The sequence below is a fragment of the Myotis brandtii genome, unplaced genomic scaffold (genome assembly GCF_000412655.1).
Source record: "Myotis brandtii unplaced genomic scaffold, ASM41265v1 scaffold630, whole genome shotgun sequence".
Lineage (NCBI taxonomy): Eukaryota > Metazoa > Chordata > Mammalia > Chiroptera > Vespertilionidae > Myotis > Myotis brandtii.
The window spans coordinates 769,578-787,839 of record NW_005370412.1 but is presented as its reverse complement, the minus strand read 5'-3'; the positions used below and the strand labels follow the sequence as shown (position 1 = coordinate 787,839).

At 46.6% G+C, this 18,262-nt stretch overlaps 1 protein-coding gene and 2 long non-coding RNA genes across 3 annotated transcripts in view; 2 read left to right on the top strand and 1 right to left on the bottom strand.

Annotated features, from left to right (window-relative positions):
- CACNA1E (calcium channel, voltage-dependent, R type, alpha 1E subunit) overlaps positions 1-4,305 on the top strand; it is a 340,306-nt gene extending 336,001 nt beyond the window's left edge. Inside the window, exon 48 of the mRNA XM_005880270.2 lies at positions 546-4,305. Within this exon, the coding sequence (XP_005880332.1) occupies positions 546-1,076 (531 nt within the window). The 3' untranslated portion in view covers positions 1,077-4,305. The remainder of the gene's footprint in view (positions 1-545) is intronic.
- Positions 4,306-4,687: 382 nt separating this feature from the next.
- Positions 4,688-7,962, bottom strand: LOC106723711. Its single transcript, XR_001359423.1, has 2 exons — positions 7,895-7,962; positions 4,688-7,815 (listed from the first exon to the last, which is right to left on the bottom strand). It is a non-coding gene; the product is annotated as an uncharacterized LOC106723711 (long non-coding RNA).
- On the top strand, positions 7,699-8,723 carry LOC106723712. Its single transcript, XR_001359424.1, has 2 exons — positions 7,699-7,758; positions 7,842-8,723. It is a non-coding gene; the product is annotated as an uncharacterized LOC106723712 (long non-coding RNA).
- The last annotated feature ends 9,539 nt before the right edge of the window (positions 8,724-18,262 follow it).

Here is an 18,262-nt window from a genome sequence, read left to right as displayed (position 1 = left end):
TCCCAGACGAGCAACCCCCGAGCATTTGTGCTCCTCTCGACACTTTCAAGTCTGTCTATCAATGGGCCACTTGTTACATACGGGGGGGGGGGGGGCAAAGTAGGTTTACAGTTGTTCGTATGGAAAATTAAACTGTTTCACGTACTCACAACTGGAAACCTACGTTTGCTTTGCCCACGCCTGTACATAGAGCTTTCAGATCCTTGCTACTCAGCGTGCCTGGGCCGTGGACAGCAGCGCCTGGGAGCCCGTTAGACATGCACAGTCTCAGGCTCTCCCAGATCTTCTGGGCCTGGACCTGTAGTTTAGCAAGACTCCCAGAAAACCGAACCCAACCTGTCTCACAAGCTGACATGCCCCAATCTGAATGGTATTGGTGTCTCGCTCTCCTGTCATCCCTGCATGGATGTGACTGGGAGCAGAGGGGACTCCAGCCCAGACCCCTTCTCCAGGGCTTTCTGGAGATGGTTAGGGACCTTAGCAGGGCCCCACGCAGGGAGCGTGCCCAGCCCAGTCTCACCTGCCACGTCTCTCCTGTTGTACAGGGCACGGGCTCCTTGAGTGAAAGCTCCATCCCCTCCATCTCTGACACCAGCACCCCAAGACGAAGTCGTCGGCAGCTCCCACCCGTCCCCCCGAAGCCTCGGCCCCTCCTGTCCTACAGCTCGCTGATTCGACACACGGGAAGCATCTCTCCCCCGGCGGATGGGAGCGAGGGCGGCTCCCCGCTGACCTCCCAGGCTCCGGAGAGCAACGACGCTGGCCTGCCCGAGTCTTCCAGGCCCCCGCACGGCCACCCCTCCCCGCAGCGCTACATCTCCGAGCCCTACCTGGCCCTGCACGAAGATGCCCAAGCCTCGGACTGCGGCGAGGAGGAGACGCTCACCTTCGAAGCGGCCGTGGCCACCAGCCTGGGCCGTGCCAACACCATCGGCTCAGCCCCGCCCCTGCGACACAGCTGGCAGATGCCCAACGGGCACTATCGGCGGCGGAGGCGTGGGGGCCCGGGGCCGGGCATGATGTGTGGAGCAGTCAGCGACCTCCTGAGTGACACGGAAGAAGACGACAAATGCTAGAGGCTGCTCCCCCCTCCGATGCATGCTCTTCTCTCACACGGAGAAAACCAAGACCGAATTGGGAAGCCAGTGCGGCCCGGGGGGGAGGAGGAGGGAAGGACCGTGTGCTTATCAGAGGAGGAGGAAAGGACCAACGGCAACCAGTCGAACCCACCAAATTGCTTTACTTCCCTTTGCGAGATGGGCACTGCCATAGTTCTGCCTCTTTGCTGGGGAAAGAAGACGAGAGAACAGGGAGGGTGGCCCCTGGAGAGGGGACACCGGGATCGCTCTGCTTCCGCTGCCCCTTCCCACTTTTCTAAAAGCCGTGGAGGAAGTGAGCTGGCCTGTGTCCATGTCCATTGCCCTGCGACGCCTGGAAGCCTTTCTGGCTCATAATTGGGGGGGCGGGGGGTTGTGGCGACCCTAGGAGGGGAGTCTCCTCCCTCCCTCACCAGCTCCCCACCAGCACCATCCGCTGGGGCCACTGCATCTCACGCGTCACCCTGGGGCTGGCTTCCCCAAAGAAGCACAGACTAAGTTCAGGAGCATCGGATGCCAGGGGTGGGGCGGGGAGGGAGGGGTGGCGTGGAGGGGTCAGGGTGCTGTGGCAGCAGCAGCCAGGGCTGGTCTGGACCAGCAAAGCCATAGCCCAGCAGCCCACGTGGAGGAGCGGTCAGAGCAACGGTGCTGGGGCGGCAGGCCTATCACGCGCAGTAGGTGCTTTGAGTGTTAAGATGGGCTAAGGAGGTCCCCCGGGGTCCACAGACATGCCTGCGGCGCTGGTAAGGGTGGTGTGGCCAGGGCCCCAGCTGATGAGAACGGGGTCTGGCCTTAGGCTGGTCAGAGGGAGCCCTGAGGGCAGGGCCATGTGGCAGGAGCACCAAGGGCCTCAAGGCAGAGTCTGTTTTCCACCCAGAATAGAAGTAATTCCGAGGGGGGGACAGTGCTGCGGCAGGACCAGCCCAACCTGGCTGGCGGCCGTGGGCCTCTGGGCCCAGCCTTCCCTGCCACTCCCCCAAGGAGATGGTACGCCTAGTAGGGACTACGATAGAGGTGGGAAAGGCTAGCACATTGAAACAGAAGCATCGGTAAGAGTCAGAGTTTACCGGGATCTCCTGCGTCTGCCTCGTGGCGGAGGGCCCGTGTGTCAGGGTACGTCAAGGTGATTAGTTAATATACCTCAGCTGAGACCTGGGCTGCAACTTCTAGTGGAACAAACTCTAATGGGCCTTGTCACCCAGTGTGACAGACCGGGGCCCTATTTCTCTGGGCCAGGACTGTGCTGTACCCCCTCCCTCCCAGAGTAAGAGCTGAGCAGAAGACAGCCTCAGGCTCTCCTTCCTAACCCCCAAAACTCAGAAGCATAGAGGAAAATAGAGCCCTTACTTGGCGAATCTGTGTGATCGTCCATTTGGCGTTACGCATCACTGTCTCGATCCGGTGGAAATGCAGTCCCCTTCAGGCCCTCCCAGGTCCCCCAGCACCTTACAGTGGGTAGAAGGGTCCCCTGCAGAGGGGTGCAGGCAGGGCCCTCCTTTCTCAGCCAGGAGCAGAGGGAGCCTGCTTCTCAGAACCCTCCAGAGGAAGGCGCAGGCCCCTGGACCAAGATCCAGTGGGTAAGCACCCCTAAACTCCACGTCCCCTAAACGACTCGCCTCTTGGATAAGGAGCAGCCAGTGACTTATTTCTCTTAGAAGGAGCCTCTGTTTCCTTTCTTTTTTCGGTTGAAAGAGAAGTAAGGCATTGCCACATCAGCTCTGAGAAGCCAAATTCATCCCTGAGGCTGCAGATTCCTTTATCATGGCCCTGGCCTTCTCATCTAGATATTAACGGAGCCTCATGACCCACCGTCTGCCCCCAAACCAAAGTAATCCCAGGGTGGGAGACCAGTGAGGCAGAGAGAAAGGCCTTCCCAGCTCAGACCCTCTCCCACTCCTCCCGTGAGCCCAGGAGGAGTTGGGGATGCAAACAGGACTCTACAGGCATGATGGTTACATAAGACTCTGATGCTGGGCCTTGTGTTGTTCGAAAGGTTTCCTCTGCTCAGCGTCATTTCATGCCAAAGTGTTGCTAGGGGCGGTTTGTGTGCACAAAATCGCTTTCTTCCGCCTCGGAAATGCAGCTTTCCTATGGGCCAGGCCTACACCAGGACTACCATTCTGAGCCAACGAGTCTATTGCATTGTTTGGCGAAAGGGAACTGAAGTGATACCTTGAGCCGTCTCAGTAGTAGGGGAAACTCGGGTGGGCAGAGCAGTTGCTGGGAATGGAACCTGCCTGCAAACAGCATTGCAAACACTAAACTTGCTGGCCAGGGAGCCTCCTGGGCACCTTACATGCACACCGGCACGTGAGTCCTGAATAAAGAGGCAGAAAGCACCGCAGATACAGTCCCCTGACCAACCACCTGGGTTTTTCTAGTTCCAGGGAACTTAGGAACGCTTCCATTCACCTTCCCCTGACCAAGAAATCAGGTTTCTGATCCCTTAGCCTGCATTCGCCCTTCTATCCATACCAGAAAATCAAAAAAATTTCGGCTAAGTCACGGGACTCATGATCATAATCGTCTTATAGAAGTTTCCTTCCGCCTCTGAAAGAACATATACTCCAACCGTCCCTCAAATAATCGGCCAGGATATTTCAGGGTCTCAGATTCTGCCTTTTCGCTTTCCTGGGAAGAGGCCCCTTCAGATCGCAAAACCCATGCTTGTATTTGGATTCGAAATTAGGGCAACATCTTGAGAAATTGCAAGCAATAGAGGATGAGTGCTGCTGTTGGAGATACACAACGTGATAACATTGAGCACTGTAGGTCCCTTCAAGAGAATCTTCAGCTGTATGTCCAAGTTTCCATTGTAATATTAGTCCTTAGCATCTCCTCAAAACAAGAGAGAGGGAATGAGAAAAAGAGAGGAGGGGGTGTGTGTGTCCCAGACTCCCAGCAGGCCTTCAGACACGGGATGAACTCTAGATGCCAGATCCAGGCTTCCTCTTAGTCAAGATCAGGAAACATTTACTGCACCATAAAGGGGTGGTGGCCTGTCCATCCTTCTAGCTGAAGAATCCATTTCTATCCTGGGCTTCCCTACTTCATGTCCTTGTGGGGTTCTGAGATCACTGAGAACGTTTCTCCGAAGCTGAACTCCAAATGTTCAGAATTTTGCCCTCCCTTGACTCTGAGGCCACAAAAGAAAGACCCCCATATTCCATAAATCTACCAGCATCTCCCTTCCTGACCCCCCCCCCCCCCCCCCCCCCCCCCCCCCCCCCCCCACCCCCCCCCTTCAAAGTGTGGTAAACAGTGCCCTCTGTTCTCCATCCCAGCATTGTTTTGCTGCATGCTAACACTGGCTCGGCTCCTAAGATGGCTAAATCTACCCGATCCAAGCTTATTTGCTGACCTGCCTCTGCTGTCCTCACTGCTCCTGGACAACGCTTTATTCTCATGAAATGCAGGTGGGAACTCGCCAGATGATCCGAAATAGTGTAAGGTGCTGGATTGTTCGGAGGAGTGGGGAATGTGTGTGAAATGTCCACGGACGCAATGAAAGCCCTCAGCAGGGAAATTAGGTCTCTCCGGGCATAATGGAACAAAATTTAATAATTTGGTTTTTTAAAGAACGTTCTCAATTTTTCATTACATTCTATTTCTAAAACCTGCTCTGGATGTCTTGTTTTTGGACAGAGTATTTCTTTAGTGGGTCGAGCCAGGGATAAGTTGAGAAGTGCTTCCATTTCTCAGCCTACCTACAATATATTAGATGTAAATATTATAAGGTTGTATTAAAAAAAAGGCGGGGGGGTGGGGGGGCAGATAGTTAACCTAACCTACCTTGCAGGGATCTGTGAGACTTGAAGGTTAAGGAACTTTGCTATTTTTATCAGCTTTACATCTGCTGTGTTTTGAGATCCTCAAAGGCCTGGCGTAAAGAATGGTGGTGAGGAGAGGCACTGCCATGTCTTGGGGTAGACTCTCTCTCACTTGCTACACACACATCCTACCTGTCCTTCCCTCCTGGATTCTGGGACACTGAGGACATTAAGATGCAGAAAAGATGGAAAAAGTGGGCCCCTTGTAAGTGGCCAGTCAGGGCATAACAGTTTAACTCCATTCAAAAGCCCCATAAAGAATCAGGTCCAGGTTCAGATAACTATATATCCACACTGAGACTCTCAACAAAAACCAAAGGAAATGAACTCAGCAGTTGGGACCTAACCAATCCATGAGGAGATCCCACATTCACAAGCACTGCCTGGATTAGCCTCTTTGTCTTTTTTGATTTTTGATCTTTCCTCTCTGAACTGCCTAGTACACCGTAGCGAGGCCTAACCCAGCGGAGCAGCAGCCGATGGCTCCTCTGCTGGCTGCGGTCACAGGCTCGGCTACAGACTGCCGGGGTCCCAAGCTGCTGCTCACCCAGTCATAGAATATGGACGTACCACTAGGGGGGACAAAAGCCTAGGGACAGAAACAACCATCTTTGGTTTCTGATGGCTACCTTTTTCTTCCCTTGAGTCCTTTCTGCTCCGACCCTCTGTGGCTTCTGCATCCCAGAGAGATCACTCTAAGCCAAAGATGATAGATTCACAGGTTGTCCCAACTACCCAAAGGGCCTGGAAAGCTGCTCTCACAGAACTCAAGCCAGTTGAGAAGTGAGAGTGGGACTCACAGCAGAGTCTAGTTGCATGGCAGGTGAGGCTGGTGCCCCAAGCTGCCCCTTCTATTTTTGTAGTCTTGCTTCCTTCTGCTCTCGGCCCCAAGCTAATAATAGGGGGGCTAGTATCTTGACCTTCAAAATGCAAAAACCGATTTTATAATAAGCCATGCTACTATGTAAATACGTTTTTGAGGTTTGAGTTCTAATTTCTGGGAGTTGAGTAGATCAGGTAAAAAGAGGTAGGGGATGTGTGTTTATTTTTATTTGGGTTTTTGTAATAGATCTGCTCTACAAGGTCCCAGAAGGATAAATGTGTGCTCTGCAGTGTTTCTAGGAATTAATTATTGTCCAATTGAATGATGTACCAACTGAGTCAAAATCCCAGGTTATACACCACCAGCCCCCTCTTCTCTCTAGGGCTTGCTTTTTGTCTTTCTCCTTTTCTCCCTGTTTCTCTATCCCTATCTCTTTGTCTCTTCTCCTTCTATGGACCTAAAATGTAATCTAGATTAATGAAAAACTTCCAAGGAAATAATAGAATGAATACAGAATTTTTCAGGACATCTTTAACCAATAAATACAAAGTTTGTGTCTTTATGAGAAGATCAACCCATTTAAAAGCAGTATAGTAATTGGGTAAGTGAAAATTATTGGGAGTCAAAAATAAAAAATTATATTCTAGCCTACTATAGGCACTTGTGCCTCCAGCAAGGGTATTCCATCTCTTTCTTTCTCATGTTAGGAAACTTGAAATTTTCCTAACTTGTGGCTAGCTCATGGGTGTGTCGAGTATTTTTAAGTTAATAACTCATCAGTTAAAGCTCCTAGTCTCAACTTGAAATCAACTTGAAAAAAGTCTGTAAAATTCTTGGCATTGCTATGAACATTTAATTTTTTAAAGAACCTTCATGGTTAAGAGAACCCACATCCAGGATTTGCTTTAATTTCCCATTCTATCCATTTCCCCTCTTTTTTTTTCTTCTTAGCTTTCTAACCAGAACAACTATCCAGACTTTTTTCTTTCTGAGTCCAGGAAGAAAGCCGAGTTTTCATGCTCAGAGCTTCCCACTGTCTTCTCTTTGTGGACACGTAAGCTGATCTTAAATCAAATAGCCACAAGCTAACACTAAGGCTCTTCACCAAGACCTACTCAACGGAGGAAATCCGAATAAGCCTGCCTCTCCCTCATTCTGCCAGCTTGTCAGAAATAGGAATGGATCGCTCTCTCTTCTGGAGCCAGGGCCCAGAATGTTTACCAGGTAGTGCCACTTCTACCTGGTTCACTCAGAGGGGGGGCCTAAAGCAGACTAAATCAGACAAAACTGCCGAATCCAGATCTGACCTTATTGGGTGACTCGCTTTTCTTTCCAGTCCTCTGATTTCTTATAGAGATGGTCTGTATTACATGGAAACTGCCACTCAAAGCTAGTCTATTAGAATCCTTCACAAGGGATGAGCAGGAAAAACACACTCGAAAATTTCAAAGTGCCGTTAATTTTTAAAAATAAAGGTGATATGAAATGAGGGCTAAACAATGTCATCTAACTGCCAATTGAAGTATACAGTAGTCCTGCTCTTTGTTACATTTGATACGGAGTTGCATAACATTAAGCAGCCTCCAGCCGATTTAGTAGAAACATAGGTATTGAATTTTAATGGCTACCAATGGGGATATCTACTCAGCCCACCGGCCAAACGTCAATTAGTGTTTTTCTATCCTGGAGTTTTGTGACCAAGCCAACATTTATACAAAGCCACCCTAAGTGCTGCAATTGCAGAGGAACCTCCCTCTTAAAAGACCATTCCTAGGTGGTTAATAAAGAACTATTCATTCATAAGGTATCAGCTCTGAACAGGAATAAATCATGCAATGCTTTGCAGGACATTAGAGAGCAGTCCAACTCCACGCAAATGGAATCCATCGTTTGGAACTCACCCAGAAAAACAAATCGAGGAGAAAAATGGCACTAAATGTGTGTGGCATTTCATAGCTGAGACAACTGGGGTAGAGGCTAGGAAGACAAGCTGTAGACCAAAGACAAGGTTGGGCTGGAAAATAGCAGCTAGTCCCCGGAAGAGCAAGACATGGAGTTGTGTGACCTGGGATCCTCAAGACCAAAGACAAGGTTGGGCTGGAAAATAGCAGCTAGACATGGAGCAAGACATGGAGTTGTGTGACCTGGGATCCTCTGTTTTATTAGGTCAGTCAACTGGTTAGCATGGTACTGGATTCAGAGGGGTTCTTTCTGTTGAACTCACCTAGGGTAGTGGATTTAAGGGCCTCAGAGGCTTAACCCCTGAAAAGAATTCCAAATCTGGGAGGTGGAGAGAAAAGAGATTTTTGCTTTAATGCAGCCCAAAGACAATCTCTATGACTTTAGTAACTCTTCAATATGGTAGTGCCAATAGCGGAGAGATGTCATTGATCTTCCTAGTGGTGTGAGCGCCATGGGAAAAGAGAGGGGCAGTGAGTGGGACATGGGATGGGCTTTATAAAAAATAGATTTCTAACTCTGCAAGGTGCACCGGTACAGCCTCGAAGGACAACATTGCAAGGAGGTGGGTGACAGGTGTCCAGGCCAAGCTCTGTCCTTTGGGACCCGAGGTCAGGCCATTCCCTCCTTGGTTTGCTCGTAAAGGATGAGCATGTAACGTGGGATCAAGAGGGAGAATGGGTGCACTCCCTCAGGCTGTTAAAACGCTGCCACCTGCATTGCAAAACATGTGAGTCCAGGTGCATGAGACATGTCCTCGCGGGCAGCCAGCCTGGCGCCCCTTCATAAGTGTTTGAACAGCAGCCAGTGCTGGCCCACCCAGAGAATCGGTGCATCTCTCCTACAGCCAGAGCTCAGCACTGCATGTTGACCAGATGGATATTCTGTAATATAAATGCTCGTTTGGATCCAAAAGGAAAACCATTAAAAATAAAAGAAAGATGAACAACTTGAATGTTATTTGGGGAGGGGGTCAAAGAAGAGAATAAATAAAACCTTGTTGTAAAGAATTAATTGACCTGATGCCCTCACTCACTCGGTTTGTTTGCTCCCTACAAAGGGTGAGCACGTGCCAGGACTCGGGGTCAGTGGGCAGCAGGCGCTGCAGTGCGGTGGGTGGGTTGACATCTGCTCAGCCCAACCAGTTCTGAAGAATTCCCGAGTTTCTCAAAGTTCGAAGGACAGCCCAGCCCTGAAAAATTTCTTTAATTGAAAGTGTCCTTGTTTTGAAGGAAAGGGGGGGAGGGGAAACAAAGGCTCCAAACAAACTTGTTCCTTGAAAAAGTTGAACAGATTTTCAGATCAGAAAAATATTCTCTCTGGGTGTGGAGTTTAAAATAGGCACAGGACCTCTTTCTAGATCATGGGCTTCATAACTAGAACTATCCCAGCCTCCTCGCTTGAGGGAAAGAAGGAATATGGGGCACCAGCCTAGCTGCCAAGTTCAGGAAGGAATGGACTTCCCAAGACTTTTCCAGGAGATACTGTCCATTCTTTCCTTCTGCCTCTGTCAGTCCTCATTTAACCATAATAGCTTCCTTAATAAAAGGCAAGAAGGATCCATTGGTCCCTTTGATTCTCTATTCTGAGAAAAACTTACTGTCTCATTCTCCCAGAGGAAACAATGTCTTCTTCTAGTCCTAGTGTTGGGTTTCTTATTTTAATCTGAATAATTATTTTATCAAATTAATAGAAACCAGCATTTTAGGATAATTCCCTCTTTTCTGAAGTTGACTTCAAAGATGGCTTCTCAAGCCCTAAGATGTGATTTTGGGGGGTAAGAATTTTCTTATCAAAACCACCTAAAAAAAGTAATGGGTTGTCAAATGGTCAGATTTCTTGGAGACTATGGATTGGAAATCTCTAAGATCTAGTTCAGTTCTGATTTTCTGTTATGTCCCAATCACACTCTCTTTCCCATGCCTTCCATCACCATTAGAGTTGCAAAGGCAGAACTTGAACAGTTTTGCCTAACTTCACACTTTTATCGGATGACTAATTGGTTGGTTTCGGCAAAGGTTGGTCTGTAAGGAATTTTTACATTGATTGATGGGGTTTTTGTTTGTTTGTTTCCTTCTAATCTAGATCTTAGGTCCATAGTATTTCCCAGGGGAATGGTACTAGGAAACAAAGAAAAATAAACACTATGATCTTTTCTCTGGTGTTTCTGTATTATGATTCTGAGCCTCTATTGGTTACCCTAAAACATGTCCCTTAACCAGAAATCTTGCCTCTAGGTATTACAAACTTGTCTTTACTTGTATACCACATTCTTTTGTTAATTATCTAGGAAAATTCTCAAACCAAAAAACAAGATTTCAGTTCCTTAAACACAAAATATTGGGACTAGTCACAGGTGAATATGCCTCTACATAAGAGGCAACGAGGAGAAGGAAGAGAGATGAGGCTATAAATGCAAGCACTGGGGTCAGACCCAACTGAATTCAAATCTGCACCACAATTCATTAACTGTGTGCCTTGAGCAAGCCACTGAACCTAAAACGTTCTTCATCTATAAAATGGGAACAATGGTAGCTACTACCTCATGGGGTGGTTGTATGGAGTGAACAGGTTATCACATATGAAGAGAATAGCCAGTGTCTGCCCATTATAGGCATTCAATAAAAGTTAGGTCCCGCCATCAATGCCACCATCATCACAAAGTACATTCCCCAAACGCGCGGAACACGAACATTTAGAGACACGTTCTAACCAGAAGAGTGGGTGTTCCCCTTCTGTTAGTGAAACCCAGAGGACAATTTGATCCTCAGACAGGTTTCTAAGGAAAAGAGAATAAATTAGCTTTGAAAAGCAACCAAATCGTTATTATATATCTATTTTTAAATAGTGCCTCCGCTCTTGTCTCAGAAGCAAGCCCTAATGTGCTTATTCTTTACTTCTAATTTCCATATTCATTTACTAACAAAATGGAAGAAACATTAGTGAGAGATAGTAATTGTAAAAGTAGCAATAAAGTTAATGGCGGCATCAAAAATACTATACACATATGAACAGCAATGTTCAAGGCAATTTGAAATATCAAGCAACTCACACATTAATGGCACATATAAGTGAATCATAAATTCAGCATCAATGGCCTGATTGTTGCTCCATTAAAAGAAAAAAAGAATATTTCTTTTAAAAGACCATTCCTAGCTGTTTAATAAAGAACTATTCATTCATAAGGTATCAGTCTGAACATGAATCAATTGTGCAATGCTTTGCAGGAGACCGCTGAAAAAATATTCAGGACACCACAAAGGCATAGTAGCCCCGTGAGACTGAAGCCAACCACTTTAAGTCCATCCAGAGAAGGGACTCCCATACCTCACTGCTCCCAGATCTCTGGCCCGCGCCTCTGCATGCAAGACCATATGTACTGGTATACATAAAAATAACTATAGCCTCCATCTGCTGATATTTAAATGATTCAACAACACACAGCAACCGTAGGATCCAGAATGACAGAGCAGAATGGCCCAGTCTATTTCATAGGGGAGGGATTTGAGATTTAGAAAAAATCTAAAATGAATTTCCAAGGAGGACTCCTGTGAATCTGGACAGCCATAGCGGGCTCTTGAGGTGGTCCCAGCAACCCTAGCACAACCTAAAAAAGAAGAGTGGAAGAAAACAACAGAGCAACACCCAGGAGGCCTCTTTGCTCACCACGTCCAGAGACTTCTTTGAGAATCTAATGGACACTGGACCCTCTGCCTTCAAGGGGCACAAACAAAGCTGAGTCTTCACATCCCCAGCACCACCCCAGAACCTGTTCATAGCCTGTGCAAGAGTCTTGAGAGCTATTAGGGAAAGACCAGGCACAAAACAGAGCTACCTGCATCAAAGGAACTTAAAAGTTAGAGCTGTGGCAGATCAAACTCTTCAGGCCTGGGAATGAGGGACAGAATCCAGGTCCAGTTCCAGTATGTTGGAAACACTAGTTTCCTCTGTTTCCAGATCAGATGGCTTGACTTGGGTAGGCATACAGATTGGATGGCTAGGAGGGGGCGGAAAGGGGAAAAGGATGTTTCATATAAATATAGCTCAGTAAATACACTAACATAAGCAATAGGTAGACCTGGGTCCAAATTCCAGCTATGCATTGAATAATGAGCCCAGCCACCTTACTTAGCCTCTAACCTTTGGTTTTCTTAACTATAGAATTCGGATAACAAGACCAACCTTGCATAGTTGTATTTAGGATGAGATATCTCTCTCTCTCTCTCTCTCTCTCTCACACAGTACCTGGCATGGTGCCTATCATGTAGCAGACATTTAATAAAACTTGATTTCTATGATGAATCTATTCACCTGTTTATTAAAGGTATTTATTAATCACATACCACAGTGCCATGTATGTGATTACATACATGGTAGAGTAGTGGCCTTAAGTTGTCCCCAGCCTAATGGAAGCTACAGACAACAACTAAACCATTGCAGCACCTCCAGTCAAGATGACAGTAGGTAAATGCTGTGCTCACCTTCACCCATGATCACGTCCAAATTACAACTAAATTACAGAACAAGCATCATTGGGAACCACCTGAAGACTACTTGAACAGAAGTCCTGCAACTAAAGATATAAACTATTCCAAAACTATTCCAAAAAATTAAAGAGTAGGGACATCTGCCAAACTCATTTTACAAGGCCAGCATTACCCTGATACCAAAACCAGACAAAGACACTATCAAAAAAATTATATGTCAATATCCCTGATGAACATAGATGCGAAAATCCTCAACAAAATATTAGCAACCCAAATTCAGTAATTATATTTAAAAGATAATACACCATGATCAAATGAAATTTATTCCTGGAATGCAAGGTCAATTAATATCCACAAATCAATTAACATGAAGCAGCACATGAATAAAATGAATAATAAAAATCATATGATCTTATCAATAGACTAGTAGCCCTGCGCACGAATCTGTGCGCCAGTAGCTCTCTGCGGGGCCTGGTTGCTCCGCCCGCTGCCCGGGGGCTCTCCGCGGCCCAGAGGCCCATCTATGCCCCCACCTGGCCAGAGGCCCATCTGCGGCCAGGCACGGAACACTTGCCTCGTCACCAGGGCATTGACACAGGCGTTCCTCCCCCCCACCACTGGCAACTCTGTGCCTGCTGCCCAGAGGCCTTCTGCCAGGCCGCTCACGCTGCCCACTCTCAGCAGCCACCCCCCTGGGACTGGGGGACTCCAGCGGGGCTGTGAGGACTGGGCACTGCCATCTTGTGGCTATGGGCGCCACCATCTTTGTGATGGAGTGATGGTTAATTTGCATATTACCCTTTTAATAGATAGGATTCAGAGAGAAAGTATTTGATAAAAGCAAATGTCCATTTATGATAAAAACTCTCAGTAAAGTGGGGATAGAGGGATTATACCTCAATATAATAAAGTCATATGTGACAAACCCACAGCTAACATACTCAACAGTGAAAAGCTGAAAGTTTTTTTTCTTTAAGATCAGGAACAACACAGAGATGTCCACTTTCACCATTCTTATTCAACATAGCATTGGAAGTCCTAGCAACAGCAATCAGACAAGAAAAATAAATAAAAGGCACCCAAATTGGAAAGAAAAAAGTAAAAATTTTTATTTGCATACAACATAATACTATAGAGAACCCTAAAGATTCCACCAAAAAATTATTAGAACTAATAAATGAGCTCAGTAAAGTAGCAGAAAAAAAATTACTATTCAGAAATTGGTTGTATTTTTATACACCTATAATTATTGGAAAGAAAGATTAAGAGAACAATCCCACCTATAATTGCATTAAGAAGAACAAAATCTCTAGGAAGAAATTTAACCAAGGAGATTAAAGAAGATACAAATAAATGAAAGGATATACCATGATCAGGGAAAGGGAGAATTAACATCATTAAAATGTCCATACTACCCAAAGCAATCTACAGATTCAATGCAATCCCTGTCAAAATGGCATTCTCCACATAACTAGAACAAATAATCTTAACATTTATGGGAATTAAAGATCCTGAATAGCTAAAGCAATCTTGAGAAAGATGAACAAAGTTGGAGTTATCACGCTACCTAATAGCAAATGATACAATAGGGCTACAGTGATCAAAACAGCATATTATTGGCATAAAAATAAACACACAGATCAATGGAATAGAACAGAAAGCGCAAAAACAAACCCACACCTATATGGTCAATTTCTCTATGACAAGGGATAGTCTTTTCAATAAATGGTGTTGGGAAAATTGCACAGATACATGAGAAAGAATGAAACTGGATTACTTCCTTAAACCATATACAAGAATAAACTCACAATAGATTAAAGACTTAAATATAAGACCCAAAACCATAAAAATCCTAGAAAAAAAACCATAGGCAGTAAGCCTTTTGACAATGCTCTTAGTAATATTTTTTAGATGCTAGTATGTGTCCTAAGGCAAGGGAAACAAAATAAAAAATAAACAGTGGGACTATATCAAACTGAAATGGTTTTGCACAGCAAAGGAAACCATCAACAAAATGAAAAGACAACCCACAGACTAGGAGAACATATTCACCAATGATACATCCAATAAGGGGTTACTATCTAAAACATATAAGGAACTCATACAACTTAACACCAAAAACAAACAAACAAACAAGCCAAAACAATTCACTCACAAAACAGGCATAGGACCTGAACAGACACTTCTGCCAAGAGGGCATACAGATGGCCAATAGACTTATGAAAAAATGCTCAACATCACTAATTGTCAGGGAAATGCAAATTAAAACCACAATGAGATACTACCTCACACCTGTCAAACGCTATCATCAATAAATCAACAAACCAAGTGTTGGTGAGGATGTGAAGAAAAGGGAACCCTCGGGCACTGTTGGTGCAATTGCAGATTGGTGCAGCCAGTGGAAAACAGTATGGTGGCTCAAAAAATTAAAAATAGAACCACCACAGAATCCAGCAATTCCATTTATCTGAAGAAATTCAAAACACAAATTTCAAAAGATACATGCACCCCTTTGTTCACTGCCGCATTATTTACAATAGCCAAGATATGACAGCAACCTAAGTGTCCATCAATAGACAACTGGATAAAGAAGATGTGGTACCTATATGCAATGGAATATTAATCAGACATAAAAAGAATGAAGTCTTGCCATTTGTGACAACATGGGTGGACCTAGAGGGTATTATGCTAAGTGAAATAAGCCAGATAGAGAAAGACAAATACCACATGATTCCACTCATGTGTGGAATCTAAACAAAAAATATGAACAAACTAAGCAGAAACCAATTCATAGATACAGAGAATAAATTGATGGTTGCCAGATGGGAGGGGTGGGAGGAATAGGTGAAAAGGTGAAGGAATTAAAAAGTAAAGATTGGCAGTTATGAAAATAGTCACGCGGATGTAAAGTACAGCGTAGGGAATATAGTCAATAATATTGTAATAACTATGTATGTCAGGGTGTTCACGTCCTAAGCTGTATAAATGCCTAATTACTATGCTGTATACTTGAAACTAATATACTATTGTATATGTCAATTGTAATGGGAAAATAAAAAATTAAAACAAGACAATTACAGAAAAAAGGAACAAACCATTGCATCATAGTGTGATGCCTGTGAAGGTGGGGCTCTTTTGGGGTGATATGGAAGCCCCTACGAGTGACCTGGGGCATCAGAAATGGCGTCCCAAGAGAACTGGTATTTGAGCTGAGGCCTGAGGAATGTCGGGGGTTCGCTGGGCCACAAGGATGGAAAAGAGAGTGCCAGGTACAGGTGTGGGGGAAAGTCGCTTCCTATAGTTCAAGGGCAGAGCTGGAAAAGGGCACATGGAGAGTAAGGCTGGAATGTCAATGGAGAGCTCATAAGCCATGTTCAGAGTTGAGCCTTCACACAATCATTGTTGGCAAATGGCAAGGATTAAATCATAAGACTAGACCCGGGCATCACATGAGTAAGCCAAACCATGTGTGCTCTCCAAGAGGATAAAGAAGAAAGTCCAGATAGCGTACACCAGAGACAAATGGCAATATTCTCGAAGACATCTGGCAATGCTAGCTTCTGGCCACCAAATTCCCACGTGCAGGGTACAGAGCTGCAGGTGATCATGTGAAAAGGGTCACGCCAGACCTGTGGAGGCTTCGCTGTCTCCTCCAGGTTCCACTCATCAACATGGAACCGAAGCCGTTCTCCATGTAGGTTAGTCTGGAGAAGTGCCAGGGGCATCTCAGCAGGCACATCTCATCGATCTCGAAATCACGTGGTGGTGACGGGGCTTGTGCAGGCAGAACCCACAGGCTGGGAACAGCTCCCATTTATCACTCTCAAGCCCACTGCCTCCCAGCCCAACACAGTCCAGCTCATGTAAATCCCTGAGGTTCGTGCTGCAGAACCCAACACGGGCAGGTCCCCAGGGAACCCTCTACCCTGTGACTCTATCCCCAGGCTTCATCCTGAGGTCAGGGAGCAGCCAGGGAGGTGGTTGGACACAAAAGAATGATGGGGTCTGATTTGCAAAACACACAGTTTGGCTGAGAGAAGGAGAAGGAGATACAAAGGGGGAAGCCCACTGCAGTGGAGGTGATGGGCCTGGGCGAGGACGGCTGAGAGAAGGAGAAGGAGATACAAAGGGGGAAGCCCTCTGCAGTGGAGCAGGTGATGGGCCTGGGCGAGGACAGTGACAGCGGAGACAGAAAGAAGGGGAAAGGACTGGGAAGTCTGTTCAGAAGAGGGAAAGACAAGATGATTGGCTGGTGTGTCAAATCTGTGGTTTCTGACAAGTGAGTAAGCCAGGTGGTTGAAATGGTGAAGTCCTTTCATTTTGCTACTGCAGAAAAAGAAATTGTACACGCACGTGGCTTGAAACCATAAAAATCAGCTTCACTGGCCTGGAGTCAGGTATCAGCAGGGCTGGTTCCCTTTGGAGCGTCTGAGGGGAATGTGCTTCCTAGCCTTCTTCAGCTGTTAGGGGCCGCCTGCACTCCTCCGCTGGTGGCCCTGTCCTCCCCTTTCCAAGGGCATCACTCCACCCTCTGCCTCCAGCATCCCCCTGCCTTCCCCGGAGGGCTTCTCCTTCATCCCTCACAGAAAAAACGTTGTGATCACATCAGCCTGCTCTTAATCCAGGACGGTCTCCATCTCAAGGTCATTAACTCACATCTGCAAAGTCTCCTTTGCCCTGGAAGGTGACGGTCACAGTTCCAGGGATCAGGTGTAGACAACATAGGGGCCATTTCTCAGCCCTCCCCAGAGGGTAGCTGTCATTCATTTGAGCAGCGGCAGCTCTGCATATCTGTGCCTCCCAGGGGAAGGCGACGGGCTTGAGCAGAGGAACCTTCCTGCCCAGCTGTCTCCTGCTCCACGAGGCCCCAGGGACCCTCAGTAGGATAACTTTCTCGGATCCCCCCATGGCACACACAGCTCTGTCACACTGTTTCTTTAGAGCATGTCTCATAGGGCGAGACAAGAAGCAAAAGAAATCAGGCCGGTGTCTCATTTTCTAAGAAGCAAATCCTCTGTGAGAATAACCAGGGGTGGAGATAAATTGCAGAAGCTTCATGTATGGCAGCAGAGCAATCTTTGCTTCATGGAAACTTCATACCATAGTGGCCCCTTTCTGTGTTGAAAATTCAATCGAGTTTACTACAACCTGATTCATCAACAGCTTTCGGGAGTACATCTCACCCATAAGGTGAAATACACCCCAAATGTTTGTCTCAGGAGAAGCAAGCTAATGGCAGAGAAGAAACTGGCTCGCCAGTTGTACTTGAAGTCCCCACTGAGAGTATCAGCATCCCCTTTCCCTGCTATACCTCTGCCCCAGACCTATGAGCTCCCCTTTCTCTCCTATTTTCCCGGTACTTGGAATCTGCCTTTGCTTTGCTTTGCTTGTAACTGTGAGACATTGAGGACAATGGAGGAGAGGGGCTTCATAAATGCATTGTGAACAGTCTCTGCAGTTTTAAATAACTGCTGCTGCTTATAATTACTTAAAAATAAGTCATCTTGCATGGGCTCAGTAAACCTTCCCAGGCAGGTACTGGAGGGTGGATGATTACCAAGGGGTCCCAGGACCACTTGGCTCCCCACGGAGACAGCCCGTGATGTAGCCTTAATGAGGCTGCCACTGGGATCTGAGCTGGGAGGTGGTGGTGCGAACTTGGGGCAATGAAGTTCTGAAAGGCAGTTACTCTGCCACAATGAACGAATAATAGAAGCTTTCCAGGCACTGTGATTGGTCACCAGCAGCATATTTTCCCTTGAGAGAGGGATAGAGAAAGGAGGGGAAGGGAAGGGAAGGAGAGTAAGGAGGAGGAGGAGGAGAAGGAGGAAGAGGAAGAGGAAGAAGAAGAGGAAGAGAAGGAAGAGGAAGAGGAGGAAGAGGAGAAAGAGGAGGAGGAGGAGGAAGAGGAAGAGGAAGAAGAAGAAGAGGAAGAGAAGGAAGAGGAGGAAGAGGAAGGTGAGGAAGAGGAGAAAGAGGAGGAGGAGGAGGAAGAGGAAGAAGAAGAGGAAAAGAAGGAGGAGGAGGAAGAGGAGGAGGAGGAGGAGGAGGAGGAAGAGGAGGAGG